The sequence below is a fragment of the Dermacentor variabilis genome, chromosome 8, assembly GCF_050947875.1.
Source record: "Dermacentor variabilis isolate Ectoservices chromosome 8, ASM5094787v1, whole genome shotgun sequence".
NCBI lineage: Eukaryota > Metazoa > Arthropoda > Arachnida > Ixodida > Ixodidae > Dermacentor > Dermacentor variabilis.
Window position 1 is genome coordinate 135,082,255 of NC_134575.1, and position 20,110 is coordinate 135,102,364.

Here is a 20,110-nt window from a genome sequence, read left to right on the forward strand (position 1 = left end):
TACATGCAGTTTATTATTTATTTCTTCGTCTCACATGCGTTGCCAGTGGTTTCGTAGTTTCCTTCTTAACAAAGGCTTCAGGTCTGTGACACGGACCGAAGCAGTAGGGTTAACTGCATGCAATGGAATTGATGTGGCCATCTGGTCGGCTAGAACGTTTCCCTCGATGCGCCTATGTCCAGGCACCCAGCATATAATCACATGTTGGTTAGATATGTATGCTTTAGATAGTGCGGAGTAGAGTTCAATAAATACTGGATTTTTGTGATTACAGAAAGACATCAAGGCCTTCACAACACTGAGGGGGTCCGTATATATAACTGACTTCTGGAGTTGTGATTTATTTATATGCTTTACGGCCGACAGCAGTACGTAGGCCTCAGCCGTAAAGATACTAGTTTCCGGATGCAGTACGTCGAATTCCGAGAAGGATGGACCGACGGCTGCATAGGACACCCCGTCGTGTGACTTTGATGCGTCTGTGTAGAACTCCGTGCAGGAGTATTTGTGCTGGAGTTCCCGGAAATGCATTTCGATTTCAATCTCTGGAGCATGCTTTGTGACTTCCACGAAAGATATATCGCATTGTATGAGCTGCCACTCCCAAGGAGGTAGCAGCTTGGCTGGATGCATTAGGCGAAGCTCGAGGAGTGGAACGTGCATTTCTTCACTAAGCTCCCTCACACGCAGCGAGAAAGGCTGTCTTACGGAGGGACGATTGCGAAAGAGTGTAGCATATGTCATGTCATTAATGGTATTAAAACAGGGATGTTGAGGATTTGAGTGGGCTTTCAGAAAATATGTTTGGCTGATGTATGTTCTCTGCAGATGAAGTGACCACTCATTTGATTCTACATATAAACTTTGTATGGGACTCGTTCTGAAAGCGCCAGTGCCCAGTCGGATTCCTAGATGGTGGACTGGGTCTAGCATCTTTAGTGCGCTCTGGGCGGCAGAGTGATAAATCAAGGCGCCATAGTCTAGTCGTAATCGAATGAGGCTTTTATAGAGAGTCATTAAGCACTTCCTGTCACTATACCATGTAGTCTGGGATAGAAGTTTAATTATGTTCATTGTTTTTAGGCATTTTTCTTTAAGATGTTTAATGTGGGGGACGAAAGTGAGTCTGTAGTCAAGTATGGCACCTAAAAATTTGTGTTCTTTGTTTACAGGTATCTGTTGTCCACGCAGTTCTATGCAAGGATCTGGGATAAGTCCTCTCTTTCTTGTAAAAAGAACACAAGAGCTTTTGTTAGGATTGATCTTAAATCCATTCCTGTCCGCCCACATTGACACTTTGTTCAGGCCTTGCTGTACCTGTCTCTCGCAGACTGCGAGGTTACAAGATTTGAAAGCTATTTGTATGTCGTCCACGTAGACAGAGTAAAAGATGGCGGGTGGTAATGAAGCACGAAGCGTGTTCATCTTCACGATAAAGAGCGTGCAGCTGAGCACGCCTCCTTGGGGTACACCTGTTTCTTGCGTAAAAGGACGTGAGAGTGCATTGCCGACCTTTACCCGGAAGGTACGTTTTGACAGATAGCTTTCTATTATATTAAGCATATTACCGTGGATGCCCATTTCTGACAGGTCTCTTAAGATTCCGTAACGCCACGTTGTGTCATACGCCTTTTCCATATCGAGAAATATCGATAGGAAGAACTGTTTATGTATAAATGCGTCCCGGATATTCCCTTCAACACGTACGAGATGATCGGTTGTGGAACGCCCTTCTCGGAAGCCGCACTGATAAGGATCAAGCATTTTGCTCTGTTCAAGGAAATGAACGAGTCGCCGATTTATCATTTTTTCAAACACCTTACAAATGCAACTTGTGAGGGCTATCGGGCGGTAACTTGCCACTGAGGAAGGGTCCTTGCCTTGTTTCAAAACCGGGACCACAATGGCTTCCTTCCACGCAGTTGGAAGGTACCCTGCATCCCAGATGGTGTTGAAAAGTGTGAGTAGTGTAAGTTGCGTATCATTGTGTAAATTTTTGAGCATTTCATACATGATTCTATCAGATCCTGGTGCGGAGCTCTTGCATGTGCTCAGGGCGGCTCTCAATTCGGCAATACTAAAAGGACGGTTGTAAGGCTCATTCTCTCGACATTTTCTTGTTAATGGCTTACGTTCTTCTACTTGTTTATATTTCAGGAAGGATTGCGAATAATGATTTGAGCTTGATACACTCTCAAAGTGCTCCCCAAGGGAGTCGGCCTGATCTTGCAGTGTATCGCCCTGTGTATTTACTAGAGGGAGTGAATATGTTTGCCGCCCTCTAATACTATTAACACTGTTCCAGGCTTTGGCCTCATCTCTAAACGAGTTAATACTCGATAAAAACTTATGCCAACTTTCTCTTCTGGCCTGTCGGCGGGTTCTCCTACCTTGGGATTTTACTTTTTTTTAAAGTTCACAAGATTTTCTGCAGTGGGCGAAGCACGTAGCAACCCCCACGCTTTGTTCTGATTCCTACGTGCGAGTCTGCATTCATCGTTATACCACGGGACATGCCGTTTGCATGCCGAGCCATTTACTTCACGTATGCATTTAGATGCGGCATCTATTGTGACGGCTGTAAAATACTGCACAGCAGCATCGATTTCTAACGAGGACATGTCATCCCATGATATACTAGTTAAGATTCGGAATTTCTCCCAGTCTGCTGTGTCAATCTTCCACCTAGGAGCCTGTGGTGGATATTCGTTTTGTTTAAGAAGTGTCCTTAATAGTATGGGGAAGTGGTCGCTTCCGTAAGGATTGTTGGTGACTTCCCATTCGAGTTCAGGCAGTATGGACAGGGAAACTATGCTCAGATCAATTGAAGAAAAGGTATTGTTTGCAAGACAGTAATATGTGGGTTTCTTCTTATTCAGAAGGCACGCACCAGAAAAAAAAAGGAACTGTTCAACGAGACGACCTCGCGCATCGATACGAGAGTCTCCCCACAGGCTTCTGTGTGCATTGAAATCGCCAAGAACATAAGGTTCTGGCAATTGATCTATAAAGGATTGGAATTCATGTTTTGTTAATTTGTAATTTGGGGGTATGTAAAGAGAGCTAATGGTGATGAGTTTGTTTAGGAGAACCGCACGAACCGCCACTGCTTCAAGGGGCGTTCGTAGCTGTAAAGGTTGACACGCTATGCTTTTATGAATAAAAATGGCAACACCGCCTGATGATACAACAGCATCATCGCGATCTTTGCGAAACGTGACATACGGTCGGAGAAAGTTTGTGTGTTGTTGTTTTAAGTGTGTTTCTTGTACACACAGCACTTTTGGATTGTGTTTTTGGATAAGCTCTTGCACGTCATCAAGGTTCCTAAGAAGACCTCTGACGTTCCATTGAATTATTGGTGTATCCATATTGGAAGTAAATAGGTGCTGTGTATACGGAAACAGAAGTATTAATTGCAGAGATTTCAGGGCTTAGGTTCCAGAGCTCTTGCGAGGCCCTGTAACCAGGGTTCTGCCTTTTTTGGAGCGTTCGAGGGAGCCTCGCCGCTCCTTAGGCGCTTGGAGCGCCGTGCGGATAGGTGTTGTGTCCATTGCCTCTTGTGAGGCGCCGGACACGCGCTCTTGAGAGCGAGAAGTTTTTCGAAGGAGCCTCACCTCGGAAGGCGAGACCCCTGCGCCCACCAGCCCGGAGGTGGATGGGGCTCTCTGAGGGATTTGGCTGCGCTGGCTGTTGCCAGCGCTGGAAGGGACCTGGGAGGTTGAGGCAGCCTCGGCTGCACCCACCTTCGGGGTCGATGGTCCCCTCTCCTCGGTTGACGGAGCAGCGCTAGCTGCAACCGCCGCGGGGGCAGATGGCGTGACTGCCGACTCACTGTTTGTGGGTCGGATAGCCGCCGGAGGCCGTTGTGGCGCTGCCCCCTGACGCGCCACTTCGGCAAAGCTTTTCTTTGGCAGGTATGCTACCCGCCTTCGTGCCTCTTTGAACGATATATTCTCTTTTACTTTTATGGTTACAATTTCTTTTTCCTTCTTCCAGGAGGGGCACGACCGCGAGTACGCGGCGTGATCCCCGTCACAGTTTACACAGTGGAGAGAGTTATTACAAACTTCAGTGGCGTGTTCAAGGGCACTGCATTTTGCACATGTTTGGCGGCCCCGGCAGCTCTGAACTATGGCCGAAACGCTGGCATTTGAAGAATCTTAGGGGATTTGGCACATATGGTCTGACACGGAGCTTGATGTACCCCGCCTCTACAGACTCGGGCAGAATACTTGAACCAAATGTGAGTATTAGATGCTTCGTTTGAATTTCTTTTCCATCCCTTCTCATCTTAATTCTTCTCACATTGACAACATTCTGATCACTGAAGCCCTCCAGGAGCTCAGCCTCTGTCAGCTGGAGCAAATCGTCATCCGAGACAACGCCGCGGGTGGTGTTGAGAGTGCGGTGTGGGGTTACTGTTAGTGGAACGTCTGCAAATGATACTAGACTGGGCAACTTTTCGTACTGTTTCTGATCATGGAGCTCTAACAGGAGATCACCACTTACCAGCCTTGATACCTTGTAGCCTGGGCCAAGGGCATCAGTTAAGGACTTGGAAACTAGAAAAGGTGAAATGTTTCGTATTTGTTTATCTGATTTTTCTGAGTGGATCACATGGAAACGTGGGAAGTTTGGTCTTTGACGTCCAAGGAACTGGAAAACTTCATCGGTGCGCCCTCTTTTGTGAGGGCGATCAGGAAGCGGAGGGAAGGAGCTAGCCATACAGGAATTGAATTTTCGGCAATAACGCCAGCCACCCACCATGGAGCCCTACAAGGGGACGCTACAGGGACTGTATGTGCAGGTCCTGTAAACGCCAGCCTGAGAATCTTCCAGGTGCGTCCAGCGCTCATCTTCCCCTTCATCGCGTCGCACAGCTCCTGCCATTCTTGCTCGCACAGGCGGGCGCAATGCACCTCGATCTCCCGGTTGATTTCGGCGATCTTCTTGCGTATCTTCCTGTTGAGTTTTTTCCTACTCGCTCTCCGTTGTATGGATTTCTTGGCCGCAACAAGATGTGCCAGCCGGCTGTCCACTCTGGGCGGTTGGGGAGCGCCGTCGTCCACGGCTACGCGGGATCTGTCTGCCTCTTTGGGTGGTTCTTGTCTCCAGTCCGTCCGTTCGATCTCATCGGTGGCGTTCTCTACATCCGCGAGTAGTACTCAGCACCATTCGCTGATGTCTTCGATCGGGCCCTCCTTTTTGTCTTGCTCTCTATTTTTCCGGAATCTGTCCCCGTCTACGATTCTCGCCTTTCGGCAGACGTCCTGCTCGCTTTCATCCTCTCCGACGGTCACGCACAGGATCCTGTGGTCACTCCCCAGGTCCTCGAAGGAGTTCGACCAAGTGACCACGCCCGCGCCTGACCAGATGGAGAGGTCGGGGGATGTGTCGCGGCACACTCCCTGTCCGATCCTGGTGTGCGAAGCAGGTTCGTTGAGTACAGTCAGGCCTAGCTCGTACATCAGTCCGGCTAGCCTCTTCCCTTTCGGCGAGTCGGCTCCGTATCCCCATTGCGTGTGCGGCGCAATGAAGTCTCCGCATATCAGCAAGGGACTGGAGGCGGCCTTGGCCATCGCTTCGCGAAAGAGGGCGTCGAAAGTGTGAGTGCGGTATCTTTGCGATAGGGAGCTATATACGTTGAGCACGAAAAGACCGGTTTTCCTACTTCCAATACTCGGCACGACTTCGATCAGTACATGGTCTATGTGCGAGTCTTCGTGGAGCGCGAGTTCGTGTTCGATGAAGGCCGTCCCACGCTTAACCAGGGTGCACACCCTGACGTCCCTACCCATGGATTCGCAGGGGGGACCGCACGTCACATAGCCCGAGAGCTGGGCCCGGTCGAAAGGTTCTTGCAAGGCAATCACGACAGGAAGTTTGTTATTGGCAAGCGTTTTCATTAGGGGTGGGCGAATATTTAAATTTTCGAATACGAATCGAATACGAATAAAGCAAAAAAACTCATCGAATATCGAATCGAATATCGAATATGTATGTAGCATTAAAAAGTTGCAAAACGTGGTAACAATAGCTTTATAACCCTTGTTAAAAATAATATTGCATTTTACCAGGCTTGGTTTAACTGCTGGTTAAAAAGACACTCATTAGAGATAATGCGCTCAGGTGATGACAGGTAAAGCTCTCAATTAAGTAATGCACTTTTTAGTGATTATCATGAAGGAAAATAACTGCTCAACATGTTCATAAAGTAAATGCTCTATATGCACTGTGACAACATTTCAAACGGTAGAAAAGACTTTCACTTGGAATTGAAGTGGCAGCGATAGCGAAGTACTTCTGGGCGAGTGTACTTAAAAGCGGGCACGTGAAGCGACCAATGGACTGCCACTACTCACAAGGATCCTTGCCCCTTTCGAGAAGATGCTTTTGCGCGTAGTCTGTAACTTCCCTCTCAGAGGCAGATACCAAATGTGCGTTCTTCTTGTTCATCATGAGACCGTCGAAAGCTTTCCATACAGTGGATACCACCAGCGGACACGAACTCAACGCTGGCATGGCAGTGTCCTCACTGGGCTCTACGCCAGCTGCGTGGAGCTCCATTGTTACAATGTCTTTCAGCCAGACCATCTAGCCTGATGAACTGTGTCCTTAAAGCGTGGATCAAGAAACATGGCCAGGTTGGCCACTTCATCAAATTCGCACTCAGCAAAACGAGTCTTGACACATTTTGCGAGATTGTTATCAAACGCTGAGTTTCCTTTAGAATCTTCGAGGCAGTGCAGCGTCCCAAAAATAATTGGAATTTGACAGGACAATGAGGGGTACTTTCGAGCACTTAAGATCACAGTTGAGTCAAATAAGGTCTTCAATGCCTCCAAAAACTCCACTGCATCTCTTCACTTTGCAGAGTTAAAGGTATCTAAGCTCGTGTCCGAAAGGGCGAGCTCAAGTCTGATGGACTCTTAGAGCTCAAGGAGCCTTGACAGCATGGGGTCATGACTGTTCCATCTTGTGTGAACATTCTGCACAACATAGAGCACGTCTTTGTTAAGCTACGTCTGCAGATCGTTCAGTCTTTTCTGTGCACTATGGCTATGCTTGTAATGCACTGCGATCGCTTTCGCCTTCTTGCAGTCTGTTGAGTGCCGGAGTACACGACATTTCATTGCTGATCACTAGGTGCAGAGTGTGCGCAAAGCAGGCTCGCTGGAGCCAAGGGAGTCTCCTGGCAGCCGCTCGGATATTGCGGCCGCTGTTCGTCCAGACGTACTTCACGCAGTCGATTGGTATCTCCCAGTCGGGGAATAGCTGCTCCAATTACGCACCTATGTTCACAGCCGTGCGACTCCGGCATATGTCGCGTGTTCAAAGTGAACTTTTCATGTCGAACTTCACCGCAGGAAAATGACGCGAGAGGCTTACAAAACCCTCGTTGGCACGCGACGTGCAGATATCACTAAGAATAGCGAGAGTGTTTGTTCCGTGTTCAAGTGCTTTTCGCGGCTCGTGTCGTACCTTTGCTCTTGAGTCATTGTACATGCGCGGGACGAGCACACGTGACAATTTTGTTTGCGATGGCTGACTGCAGCACGACTGCACAGCTGCTTCGACCAGTGCTTTGAACTGACGTGGCAGAAATGGTGAAGAAATGAATGGCTGCCACATTCTGGTGAAGTGTGTTTTCTTTCTTCTGAGACAATGAATGCTGTCTCTGCTGAAGTATATCGTCCAGTGTCGGTTGATTCTTCAACGAATCGTTTGCGGCAGCCTCTTTTTTTGTACTCTTCCATCAACAAAGGGGGCTGTTTCATGTGATTTTGAACAGTAGTGGTCATTCCCGTTGGCACTTTAAGAGCATGATCACACGACTTGCACCGAGCTGTCGGCGGTGAGAGCTTTCTGTAGTGCCGCCAAAGGAGACTTCTTCCGGCTTTCTTTTCTTGCTTGCTCGGTGGCTCCTCATCTGCAGTTGATGCCATTCTTGGAGAACACACCTGATCGAGGGCTGTATTAGCACTGAGATAGTTGCAAATAGCGCAGTGGCGAAGTTAGCGTGTTTTGCGTTTGTCTCACGGAGAAGCAGCATAGCAGGTAGCAGAGAGCCGGTGCTTACGTGAGAAAAGCGGGAACTTCTAGTGCACTGTAGCGGGAACGCAAGACGGGAGTCGTCGATGGCGATGCAACGTTCTCCTCGGACATATTTCTTTTTCTTTTTAATTTCCAAACATCTAAAGATTGTCCAGTTAAGACTTTTGGGATACATATTTTATTACATATATTTACAGAGCCCTAAATGACGTCATATATGGTTATGAAAGAGCCATAGAATACAGCTTCGTAAAAAGAAACTGAAACTGATCGTGTCTCACGTGCGTCATGCAGATAGACTGAAACAGAGCATACAAATAAAGAGACGGTCATGTGAAGTCCTCAGTGAATAAACATGTTCTGAGGAGAATGCGGAGCAAGCATATAATTCGTTACTTGCTCAATTATTACATCTGTCAGAATATTCGTCGTTTCTATCGTTATTCGGCCCTCTTCGAATATTCGCAAATTTCCGAATATGCATTCTCGAATCGAATACGCTTCGAATAAGGAAAATATTCGATTCGTATGCGAAATTTCGAATATTCGCACACCCCTAGTTTTCATGTATTGCACCATCGTTGCTGTCTTGTTTTTGAAGCCCCTGCAATTCCACTGCCAGACTATGCGTCTGTTGTCGGACTTGTGGGACACAGCCATGATCGTTATGCAGAGGTGTTGGGGGGACACAACTGTCCGTGCGTCCCTCCTGCTCCGGTGCGGGTGGTGTCCGCGTTGTTGTCGCTGGCGAGGATGGCCGGCGCGTTTACCGCTTGTGACGATGGTACCCCGGCCCTTCCAGGCAGGTGGTGGTGATGCTGCTGTTGCTTCAGCTGCATCGTCCCGCGTTCCAGATCTTCGATTCGCTTATTCATGACCGCGAGTTGGGTGTTAACCGCTGCGTACTGCTCCGTCCCGCGGCGGATTCGTTCAGCCTTGTCAGGAGTATGTCAAACATTCACTCCGTCTTGTCCGTCAGTTTGTTCACCATCTCTTCAATCGCGTCTATCTTTCTGGCTCCTGACCTGGGTCTCTTCAGTGCCTGTTCTTGGTTCAAAGCGTCTTCCGTAGGTGGCGTATCGCTTGTGCCCTTGCGCTTGGAGCCCGCCGTCGCCGGCCCTTCTTCGCCGCAACATGTCCATCTGGCCTACTTCGCCTCCTGTCGCGGTCGCATCGCCTCGCTCGGCGGCCTCACGGGAGGTGAAGGAGGAGATCCTCTCATGAGGCGATTCTCTCATGTCCTTTCCAAATTTCGTTGAGCGTCTGCTGTAGCTCGTCGATTATTTTCGCTGATTGTTCGTTCTGCTTTCTGGCCCTGCCCAGCTCTTCTCGAAGTTCCGTATTCTCTCGCTCCATTTTCTCCATCCTCGCCGCCAGGAGGGAGTCGGGGGCTGCCCTCGTGCTGCCAAAAAGGGGGGTGCTCTCTACAGAGTATCCATTTCTTTCCGCGACTATGTCGGACCAGGTGACCTTGCGCAACGCATAGTATGAACTATCACAACGGAATGTGTGATTGATACACAACTGGATAGAAAAAGCTCTCCAGACGCAAAATTGAGCACCTGTTTGATTGAACTGCAGCAATGTGCAAAATTAATCTAGTTTCTCTTGCATTCATATTGCATTTCAGTGTGGTACTGCAATCGCAGGTATGCTTGACCATCGAAACAAAAGTTGCGCTAAGAAGTGCACACCTCGACAGACAAAAACAAGTCATTGCAAGTGAACTGGGAAGAAAAGCGAAACCGAGGTGCTCAATTATTCCTTAGTCACAACCATGTTAGGTGAGCAGCCCATAGCCTTATATAAACTTAGGCATTCCACTTATGCATGTGCATTAGCAAACCTCCTAAGAAGGAGTCCCCTGCACACACAACATGAGAGGCTCAAGTGCTCCAAAAGGCCTAGGGGAGACGGCTGTACAAATTTATCATGGGAACCATGACTGCCCAGGCAGGTGTGACCCGCCGAAATGCATGTACAGTGTACAGTGTAAAAAGTGTACAGTGTAATGTGTAGAAATACAGTGTAAACCTTCAAATGTTCCAAGGACGACCAGTCTATACAGAAGAGTAACCTTGGACCCATTCAAAACTTTAGCCAGTTGGTAGCACCCAGCCGACTGTAGCCGGTTCCTGCTACAACGAATTTCCCAGACCACAGCAATAATAAAAAACTGCTGCTTGAAAACCTGTTGCCAAGAGCACGGCAAAAGAGCCCGAGAGAAGGGCTGTATAGCGATAGATTCATCATGAGAGCATGTGAATAAGCTTCATTTTTATATTATTTGGATGAACTCCTTTTCTTCCCACTTGCTTTTGACAGCATCCCTTCGCACTCCGTGGGTTACTACTTTGTGATAGTGCTACTGTGAGCAAAAAGATGTTATATGATGAATGCATCAAACATGAGGGGTACAGGTGCGCACGTCCCATATATCTAGGCACACCTCTTCACCTCATAAAGCCGGAACACCATTCCTCATCAATAATATTTTTACAATTTGGTTGCCTTCATTTCTGATCATTAGTATTATGAAATCAATAAAATGTTATTTATGTTAGAACTTACCTAGTACAGCAGTTATTTATTTGTAACTGTTTCGCTGAGCTATTCGCAGCTGAAACTTCACACCACTGTGTTCAAAATGCTGCTACCAGTTTTACGTTATCAGCATTTGGAGGCACCAAATCCTGCACGTCACTTTTGCTTGAAGGCACAGTCGCCATGGCTCTAGGACGGACAGTTGTCCTACTTGTTATTTCATTGCCGGTAAACAAGTAAAGTGCTGGGACGATGAGACACGAAGAAAGGGGGCACATACAGAAAAGCTTGCATGTGCCCTCTTTCTGCGTGCCTGGTCATCCCATTACTCTGCCAAGTTTCCCAGTGATGCCATGGCACTTTTTATGGCATTATCAACTTTGATTTACTGATTGATTTAGGTTGGATCACAAAGCACAGCGAAGGCACTGAGAAATGCTGTAATGAGGGGCTTTGGTTCTGAACAACTGGGGTTCTCTAGTGTGCACCTAAAGCTGGGTGGGCCAGCATCTTTGTGCGTTCTGCTCCCATAAGAGTCAGTCGGTGGTGGCTGGGACTCGAACGTTATAAGTACTGTATTCAGAAGCACTGCATTTGGCAGGATTGTGCGAATGCATAGCCATATTGAATCTTTGTCGATGCATAAAAGATGTGTAAGCCGTGTCGTCCCCACACCGACTGAACTCTCAGCCTCCAACTCCCCTAGTGAGGTACGAATATCTCAGTGTTTGGATGTGAAGGCTTGAATCGCAAGCCTTCTCTTTCTTTTTTTTAATGACTTTAGCTTGAGATATCTTTGTACAAGAAACAATAAAAGATTTGTTTGTTTTATGGAGTCTCAATGCAGTTCCCGCGCAAGGTATAATTCTTGATGTCGTAAATTTTGCTGGAGTGCAATCTGTTGTAGTTGGATTAGACTACAATGAGACTTTCAGCAGCATTTTTGCTTTTACGCAGCCTTCAGAATGGCATTACATCATAGAGCTGGCCATTCACAGATGTTGTCCAACCTTTTCACATGCTGGATGGCAATAAAACAGGAAAATATAGCCGGTGGGTGGTGCGCCAATCTACGAGTCTCTCTCTCGTAATATCCACCTGAGAAGCTCTGAATATTGAGTTCACCTTAAAAGTGCGTGCCCAGCAAATGATTACTGTAAACGCAATTTCATTCTGAACACCAACATTTTCCTTTTGTGACTCACTTGTCATAGGGCAAGCATGAACAATGGACAACAGTACATAAAGGTGTACAAAAAAGGAATGTATAATCAGGTCACACTAACACAGCTACGTTACACTTTGTAATTGCCATATGCTTCACTACAGTTTATGCCAGAAAAACAGGTATGCACAAAAGCTGGACATTTACTTACAGGGTGCAAACCTTTACAATGTCACATGGTGTTTTCAACAACTCGCTCACGAATAAAAAAACTAAACTACACTGCGTAAAAACTAAAAACAAACCCAACCTGGCAATCAAGTGGTCATATCCCACGGTCAAAATATGTAAGATCACAAAGGAAGACGACGACTTCACAGGCACCCCACGAAGAAACAAGGGTCAATCTGCCTCCGGCTCCAAATATTTCCACTTGTTTCTTGCACTGAATGAACACTAAGGGCATTCGAGAACAGCTGCTGCCCGTCAACCTAGCGCAATGTTTACCATCTGCCATTGGTACGCTGACACTGGTGCAGATAGCTCAATGTGACCACTGAACAGCGTTGCAACAAACAGTCAGTTCAGGCCCTTATATGTCATTAGAGAGTTTTAGCCTACCACCTCCGTTTCACCACCAGCACTGCAGCTAGCTCTCTACGCACTAACTTAAGCTTTATGCATCTGGCATGGCTTAGATAGCAAGCACAAGGCTGGCATAACCGTGGTGGCAGCGTAACGGTAGAGTCTATGCAGAATGCTAAAACTATCATTTCAATACATGCACAAATAAGGACGATCCACTGTGATGCATATGATATGTCCCTGAGATGCAGAACCAAACAGCCCTCACTACTCATAAACAGACACCGCACATAAATGTTAAGTCAAGCTATATGGCTAGGTTACGCCTTAGTAATGGCAAATCAGTCAGCCTCATTGTGTAAGCTGGCTAAGTAATGCGAAAAGAAAGATAATAAGGAAGACAGGTGCCGATGCTGCTTTGAAATTACCGTGAGAGATTTGCATGACATTACGGCGTTTTCAAGTGCATGCTCAGGGTTAATCATTTGTCAAAAAGACATGTTACAGTCGGCTCCAACCTAAGCCAACACTCAGCTTGGCAAACTCTACAGCACAAAAATGGCCTTAGTTGCACGAAAATGTTATACGAAGTGTGCAACAATACACCGACATCACCAGCACTGTAGTTTAGGCGCGAAATTCAATAACATAAAGATTGGCCTTCACTTTTTCCATTAAAAGCAAACTTTGCTTTTCCCCACCAAAGAAATTCGAATAAGGTGACGTATGGAAAGAATACCTTTGCAGTCTAAAATGGCCTAGCATTTGTTGTTAGTGTCTCTTTATTTGAATTGTTTGGTGACTGACTGTTTGTTGCACAATATTGTCTCATTCTGTTTTCTCACTTCATGACTGAAAAAAAAAAGATTGCATGCACAACCTTGCTCTCTATACCTTACTGCACTGCTTGGGGTGTGAAATACTAAAAAACAAAATACAGGAAAAGGATTATTTGTCAGCATAACTTTCGAAGTATCAATACATTAAATGTCTGTGTAAAGTTCAGGACACTTTTCATATCAGTGTGTATCATGTCTTATTGCACTTATACCATTCAAGTGCAAATGTACACCTTTGCAATATTTAAAAAATATCAGATGACTGTGTATCAATGATCCAGTCAGCACCGAATGCTGCATTTGTGGATGCTGCTGACAAAGTGATTATGAAAATGCATTTGGGACTGCTACAGGATGAGAAAACTTGTGACATGCGCACTGATACTATATAGCTAAATGTATATTTGTTATCACATTTTTAGTGATTTGTACCATAATGAACAATGCTTGTGAAAAAATATACAGACAGGCATTGCAAGTGACCTTTCTACGCTTAGCTACAATTTTGCTGCGACAGTTTGCCATGTAATGCTGACAAACTTGCTAGCTGTCACTTGTACGGTGTGATTCAGTATTACAGTAGTGTATAATCAGCCACGAGTGAAATGCAATCATTCATGCACAGAACATTCCTGAACTTTCCATATGTGCTATGTGCAGATGCGCTGAAGCATACATGCTTAGCGTAATGGCGCAAAAGCCCCACATGTGCCCTCAAACCATTTGCAGGGCCGTTTCACAGCACAACTATACATGTTACATGACACTTCTGAATGCCGACTGCTAAAATCATTGCATTTCACTCACGTTGATATTACACATAGGCCAACTTCCACGAGTCAATATTGCACACTCTGCTCACACAAAGGCTGAAGCAGGCGCGGCAGCCTAAAGCTCGTCACGTGACTGGGGTGAAATGCCAGCATGATCAGCGTAACGCATAACGAGCCGATAAAAATTGACAAGGCGCTCGTAGTTTGGGCGCGAGATACGCTCGTTGTCACCATGGAAACGACTAGAGGCCTCTTGTGGTGTGAGGAGTGCTGGCGAGAACCGGTACACGTTTCGGGTGAGGTCCAGGTAGTGCCGTGTGTCCGTGTTTCCTATTGACAAGGCTGCATGGAAGAAAACCAGGTACATGTGAAGCTGCCCATTTCCCAGGTTTAAATCTAGCAGAAGATAGCTGAAGCAACTGAGGGCACAAAATCATGGAAATTATAGATGGGCAAGAAGAATGCGTCTGTGTGCAAAAGAGCACAGATGCAAGTCACCCACATTATGTATACGGTGGCACAAAAAGACCACTCACACATCAAAGTGTCTTGCTTGCTATCGGCAAAAGCCAGCCTTACTGAGTAGTGGGGAACATAATGACCATAACAAGCACTACAGTTTAATGTGATAACTACATCAGGTGTGTCAAAGTACTACAACTGGAACATCAAAACACTGGGAAGTTTAACGGGCAAGGAAACAATCGAGATGTAAATACAGACTGCAGCATTTATTAACCTTTGAGAAACAACCTGAGACCGCAGTGACACCCAGGCTGTCAAACATGGGTGTCTTAGGAACACTTTTCATTGGAGTGCAGTCACATCTTGTTATAATGAAGCAGGATATATCAGACTATGGATATGATGAAGTTCTCTTAATTCCCCCTGAATGTCTCATACACAGACACATTTAAAATCTTGCTTTAAAGAAGCAAACATATAAATGCCTATAGTCGACTCTCTGTTTACATAATATTAACTTATCACCAATTCAGCCAAAATCTGGTGCCTCGCAATAGTCCTAGTAACTTGCCTCGTACAACAGTTAAAAACTTCTGGAAGCTGTCGGCAACCCAGCAGTTGTCAAAATGATCTCGCTGCCACATCAGCAGCCTGTGCTGATACTCTACAGACTAACGCCCACCACTTCACCCACTGCACTCTACAAATGCCACCTACTAGTACAACAGCCTTTTCCACCATGAACTCTGATCACACAACATGTCGTACACTATGGTCAAACCCAAATATAACGAACAGGCTCATGAAATAAAAATAGCTTGATATTGACATGTATACTTATTTTTCGGGTGACCACTTTTCACCATCTAACAAATGTTATCGCTCAACGTGGGACAAGCCCACATGTATTTGAAGTTTCACGAGTTTTATCGATGTTTCTACCCGTTGTCTGTTGTCATCCACGCTTGTGTAATCTGACTACATGTGAGACGTGAATTGTGTAGAATTTTCTGGAAGACACTCTGGAACCTTCGATGACGCATGTATAAAAGCTGACGTGCTTGACTGGCAGATCAGATTTCGACGATCGCCGACCATGGTCGCTGCTATCAATGTGCTTTGAGTGTAACTTGCTTTTGTGGGCACAAGTTCACCCAATAAAAAGTTAGTTTCGTCATTCACAGTTTTGCTGCTGTATTATTCACTATCACTACGACATGAAAATATACAGTAGAATCTCGTTGATACACTTCCGTTACGTACGCTTTCCCGGCGCCAATGTTCGCAATCAAGAACATAAAATATGGCCCAGCAGAGTTACGCTCATCTTTACTGCTTCATAAAATAGTGGAAGACAATTTTACGCCACCAACGTACAGTGCGTTACCAAATTGCGATCGTATGATACATTTTCCGGCTGCTAGATTCCACGTAAACAAGAAAATCTGCAAAATGCGTGCAGTTCAGAACAGTATATAGCTGCCCACTGCGGCAACTTCACTGCAATACTCGCCCGACCGTCTCGCATGAAAACGACGGCGCGCACTGGGTTTCTCATTTCGGTACCAGCAAATCTTCTCCGGGGTCGTCGCTTGTGGCATTCACACCTATCACCACCAATCCTACTACAATAAGCATCTTTGCCTATCTGTTTTACAGCACATGGTGCGCAGTGCCATTGGTAGCGTATTGCACGCTTTTGGTGGGCGATAATCCAAACGCGTCGCAGTTTCCTGCTGCAGGCGCCGCAACGTGGCCATCACGTTTCGTTTCAGCGACATCCAGCGTTGACTGCCAGCTTGATTTGATTTCAGTTTCCCGTTGCTCTCTTAGAACACTACGCATTAGGAAAACCACAAAATGCTTCTCGGGCTGCCGGAGCACCATAAGCATGACATGCATCGATGTCTTGTGCCGCAACGATCCGCACGACGCTTTGCATTACGTAGTTGTCGACAATAGTCGAGTCTGTTATTTCTTTTTTGTTACTTCGGATCGTACGTTTTCCCGGTTAGTACGTTTTTGTCGTCATTTTCTCCAGAACGTATGAATGAGGTTCTACTGTACTAGGTAATTCAATATACCGAAGCTTGCCTACAACGAAACTAAACAAACTTTTGCAGTGTGTTGTTACATACAGAGTGGTTAGCTTTAGTAGGGAAAAGAAGCAAGGAAGGAATCCATGTATTGCAAACAAAATAATGTGCACAGTAAACGATGTTTTTTGCCGCAAGTTAAAACACACCCAAAAGGAAGACACATAAAGACAACACAGGCAGCACTTCCAACTGGTTAAGTTTGGGCTGTGACCCATGAATATATATACACATACACGCATGCACAGGCTCTTCGCAAATCTATGTTAACCCAGCGGTCAAACAATCTTGTTTCCAATTTGTAGAGCACGATAGATGTATCGCTAATGCAATTTGAGCTTTTCTTTTTCATATAGTAAGCTTTCATTAGCTAACGTGCTGTTTCATTTCTATATAAAGCTGTGCCAAAAAGCTGATGATGATATGTAGTGTTTATTGGCGCAAGGGCCAAGTGTGACCAAAGAGCGCCAAAGCAGTGGTGACGAGTACTGAATGGACTAGTGGCTGATGTGACGTGGCTGTAGAGAGGCCTAAAACCGAGAGCTATAAGTTGCATAAAATACACAAGGAATAAAAATATGAGAATGGCTGAAGTAGGCTATGCTATAAGTATAGGATGCACAACAATGGTGTAATAGCGTTACATGAATAAAAATGGACAGGTGATTGTTGTTGACAAATAGCACAACAGCCTCAGCTGATACCCTGAGTACAAGGGCCTGGAGGCATGTGCTATAACAAAGGTTCACATCGCAACCGTGGCCTCTTGCAAGAGGCCGTGTTACGAATTTCTTGCACAGAAAACGTGGAGCGTGTCAACGTCGCTTAAAAAGGCTAAGGTAGATTGCATGTGAAATAGCGGTTCTCTGCCTAGAAAGAGTGCCAGGTGAAGTTGTATACACTGACTGTATGCTAAAGGGAAGTGTTTTTTCCTCTCGACTTGTGTTTCGCGGCATTCTAGGAAGACATGCTGAACACTTAGTGTCTCCCCACATCTACTACCAAAACTAGAAACTAGACCAACCATGTCTTATGTTGGTCACTAGACCAACATAAGACATGGCATACAGAGTCAAAAGTTTGAAGTGCAATTCATGGAGCAAAATACATGGCATCCATAGTGTTAGAAATGTGTGAAATGGAATTTGTACTTATCAGCAAGTACAAGGTTCATAATAGTTACAATGCTGCCTTTGTGTGCACACGCAGAACCGACAAGACTGGAAACAAAGAGACGACGACCATGCCACGACTAGCCGGTCGGAAAAAAACACATCACGTGGTTTGTGGTGTGACAGATCGCTGATTTGCTCTGGCGGCGTTGTAAGTTCCAGCGATGTTACTTTGTTCATGGCCTCCGAAATTACATGCTTGCTGGTGTTGTGCGGGCAATCTCGGAGGCCATTCCTCATTGCCATTCATTCTCCGCGCCGGCGCTTTGCCGCAGGGGTGCCGTAGCGCCAGCGACGTTATATTGCCGCTGGAGCGGCGGTTTGATGAGGGCGGGCATCGGTTGCGCCTGCAGCGCACGGCACGAAACTTCGTTAAAAATAAGCCTTGGTCCATTGAGTGAGTTCGTTAAACTGAAATAGTGACTGTTCCGAAATTCGTTTAAGTGAAACATTTTTGCATAGAATCTATAAGAAAACTGCCGGGAATTTTTAAAAAAGTTTGTTATTCTGAAATATTTGATAAACCGACGTTCGTACAACTGAGAGTTTACTGTATATGAAAAAGAAAAGCTCAAATTGCATTAGCAATACATCTATCGTGCTCTACAAATCAGAAACAAGATTGTTTGAACACTGGGTAATGTAGATTTGTGAACAGCCTGCGCATGCATGTATGCATATATATATTCATGGGTCACAGCCCAAATTTAACCAGTTGGAAGTGCCGTCTGTGTGGTCTTTACGTGTCTTCCTTTTGTGTGTGTCTTAACTTGCGGCAAAAAACATGTCTTTTAGCAAGCACCAACTAGGCCAACAAGCAGTTCTGCTGAACAGTAAAACTTTGTTTATTTTTATTTCACGGGACCCAAAAACACGGCCCAAATTCACTGAGTGCCACAATAAAAACAAAATTTGAATGCTTACAACATCAACACACCTTTATTTACACAATGAATTAGCAAATCTGCATCTATTTTGCACCAAAGCAGTGCAGAAGCTGCAATTATCATCATCTCATGACTGATTAGCACTGAACTAGCAGCAAAGGCCTCGTCACTTCATTTGCAGTGTGCTTGCAGCGCACAACTTCATACGAAACACGCACTTCACTACCACGTGCACATCACGATAATATTTTAGCCAGTAAGCTGGTCCCTAACAAGTTGTCCACCCACTGCGATATAGCTTGTGCCCTTTTACAGCTTCTGCCATGTTTGTGACATTGCGTGCACAGCCACTGCACTGAATCAAAACGAAACTACTGTTTGCCGTAATTGCTGCAGAGATAACTGTAGTCACTGTGGATACGATCATGGATGGCAATTACACAGTTATAAAGGCACATGGCCTACGTGGTGTTATGCACAATGGTAAATGCAAATAAAAGCTATAAAGGCACAAATGGGCACAAAGCATTCGTTCCCGTCTTTGCCGTATGGTTTCCACTGATGCCTACGACGACGTCGACTCCACTACATGGTTTTGGTTGGACGCTAGCATTGCTATCGCTGTTTTGCATCGCACATTCGTGGCACTCCATACCCAGAGAGTTGTCTGCATTAACCAGTGTGCAGTCAAGCAAGTCTGAATTAACGAGAGTTTGATTCCGTTAAGTAAGGCCCACGCTTGCTGGGACCAGAGGCCGAGCATGATTTATCCATTTTTCTAAATCAACGGTGGTCGAATTAACGAGGTTGTACTTAATTATCGAGGTTCGTAGGCAGTAACTACTGCCTGTCCCTTAAAGCTGTTTCTCGGCATCGCTAGCATAGCATTCTCGATGTCGCTACAGTACCCGCACAGCTCATACACTACAGAATAAGATCTCTCCTAAATGCCTCATCCAGGGTATTCGAGTAGCTTTATGATGCTGGCAGCTGATGCCCTGAGTTAGATATATTATCCAATGTCCAGTTGGTTATGAGGATTTATCTTACATAAGTATCAATCAGCGATTTTCACATGATTGACATAAAGAATAATTTCCTTTACCCAGGTTCATTATAATGAGGTTCAACTGTACTGCAAATGCAAGAATGAAGCACAAACAACAGAGTGCCTGGGCTCAGATATATGAACGATTCTTCTTCAGTTACATTACACAAAACAAACTCTGTTGGCATGGTCTCACCCTTGCTCAGCTCATTGGCATTTTGTGAATGTGTCAGAGGAGTGTTGCAAGACTGAAATTTCGTGCAACAACAAGTTTGTTGCTGGATGCTAGTGTAAAGAAATTCTTTCCATTTTATTGTATTGAGGTGCTTGCTCGTGAACAGCAAAGACCGTTGCATAAAATCAGAAACTTGCAGCACTTCACTTCCACATTCACAGTTTGCTGGTGAAACGTGAGTGCCACTACTTCAGCATGCAAGATGATGGATAGTGTTGACAGATAAATTACAGAAAGTACTTA

The 20,110-nt window shown here is 45.6% G+C and overlaps 1 protein-coding gene across 2 annotated transcripts in view; it reads right to left on the reverse strand.

Annotated features, from left to right (window-relative positions):
* Positions 1 to 11,845: 11,845 nt before the first annotated feature.
* The window catches only part of LOC142590600 (N-fatty-acyl-amino acid synthase/hydrolase PM20D1-like), a 72,235-nt gene continuing 63,970 nt past the window's right edge, over positions 11,846 to 20,110 (reverse strand). Inside the window, exon 11 of one of the 2 annotated variants that reach the window (XM_075702910.1) lies at positions 11,846 to 14,306. In XM_075702910.1, the coding sequence (XP_075559025.1) occupies positions 14,080 to 14,306 (227 nt within the window). In that variant the 3' untranslated portion in view covers positions 11,846 to 14,079. Of the gene's footprint in view, positions 14,307 to 17,221; positions 18,045 to 20,110 lie in introns of those variants that run through there. The other variant, XM_075702911.1, reaches the window with a different exon arrangement.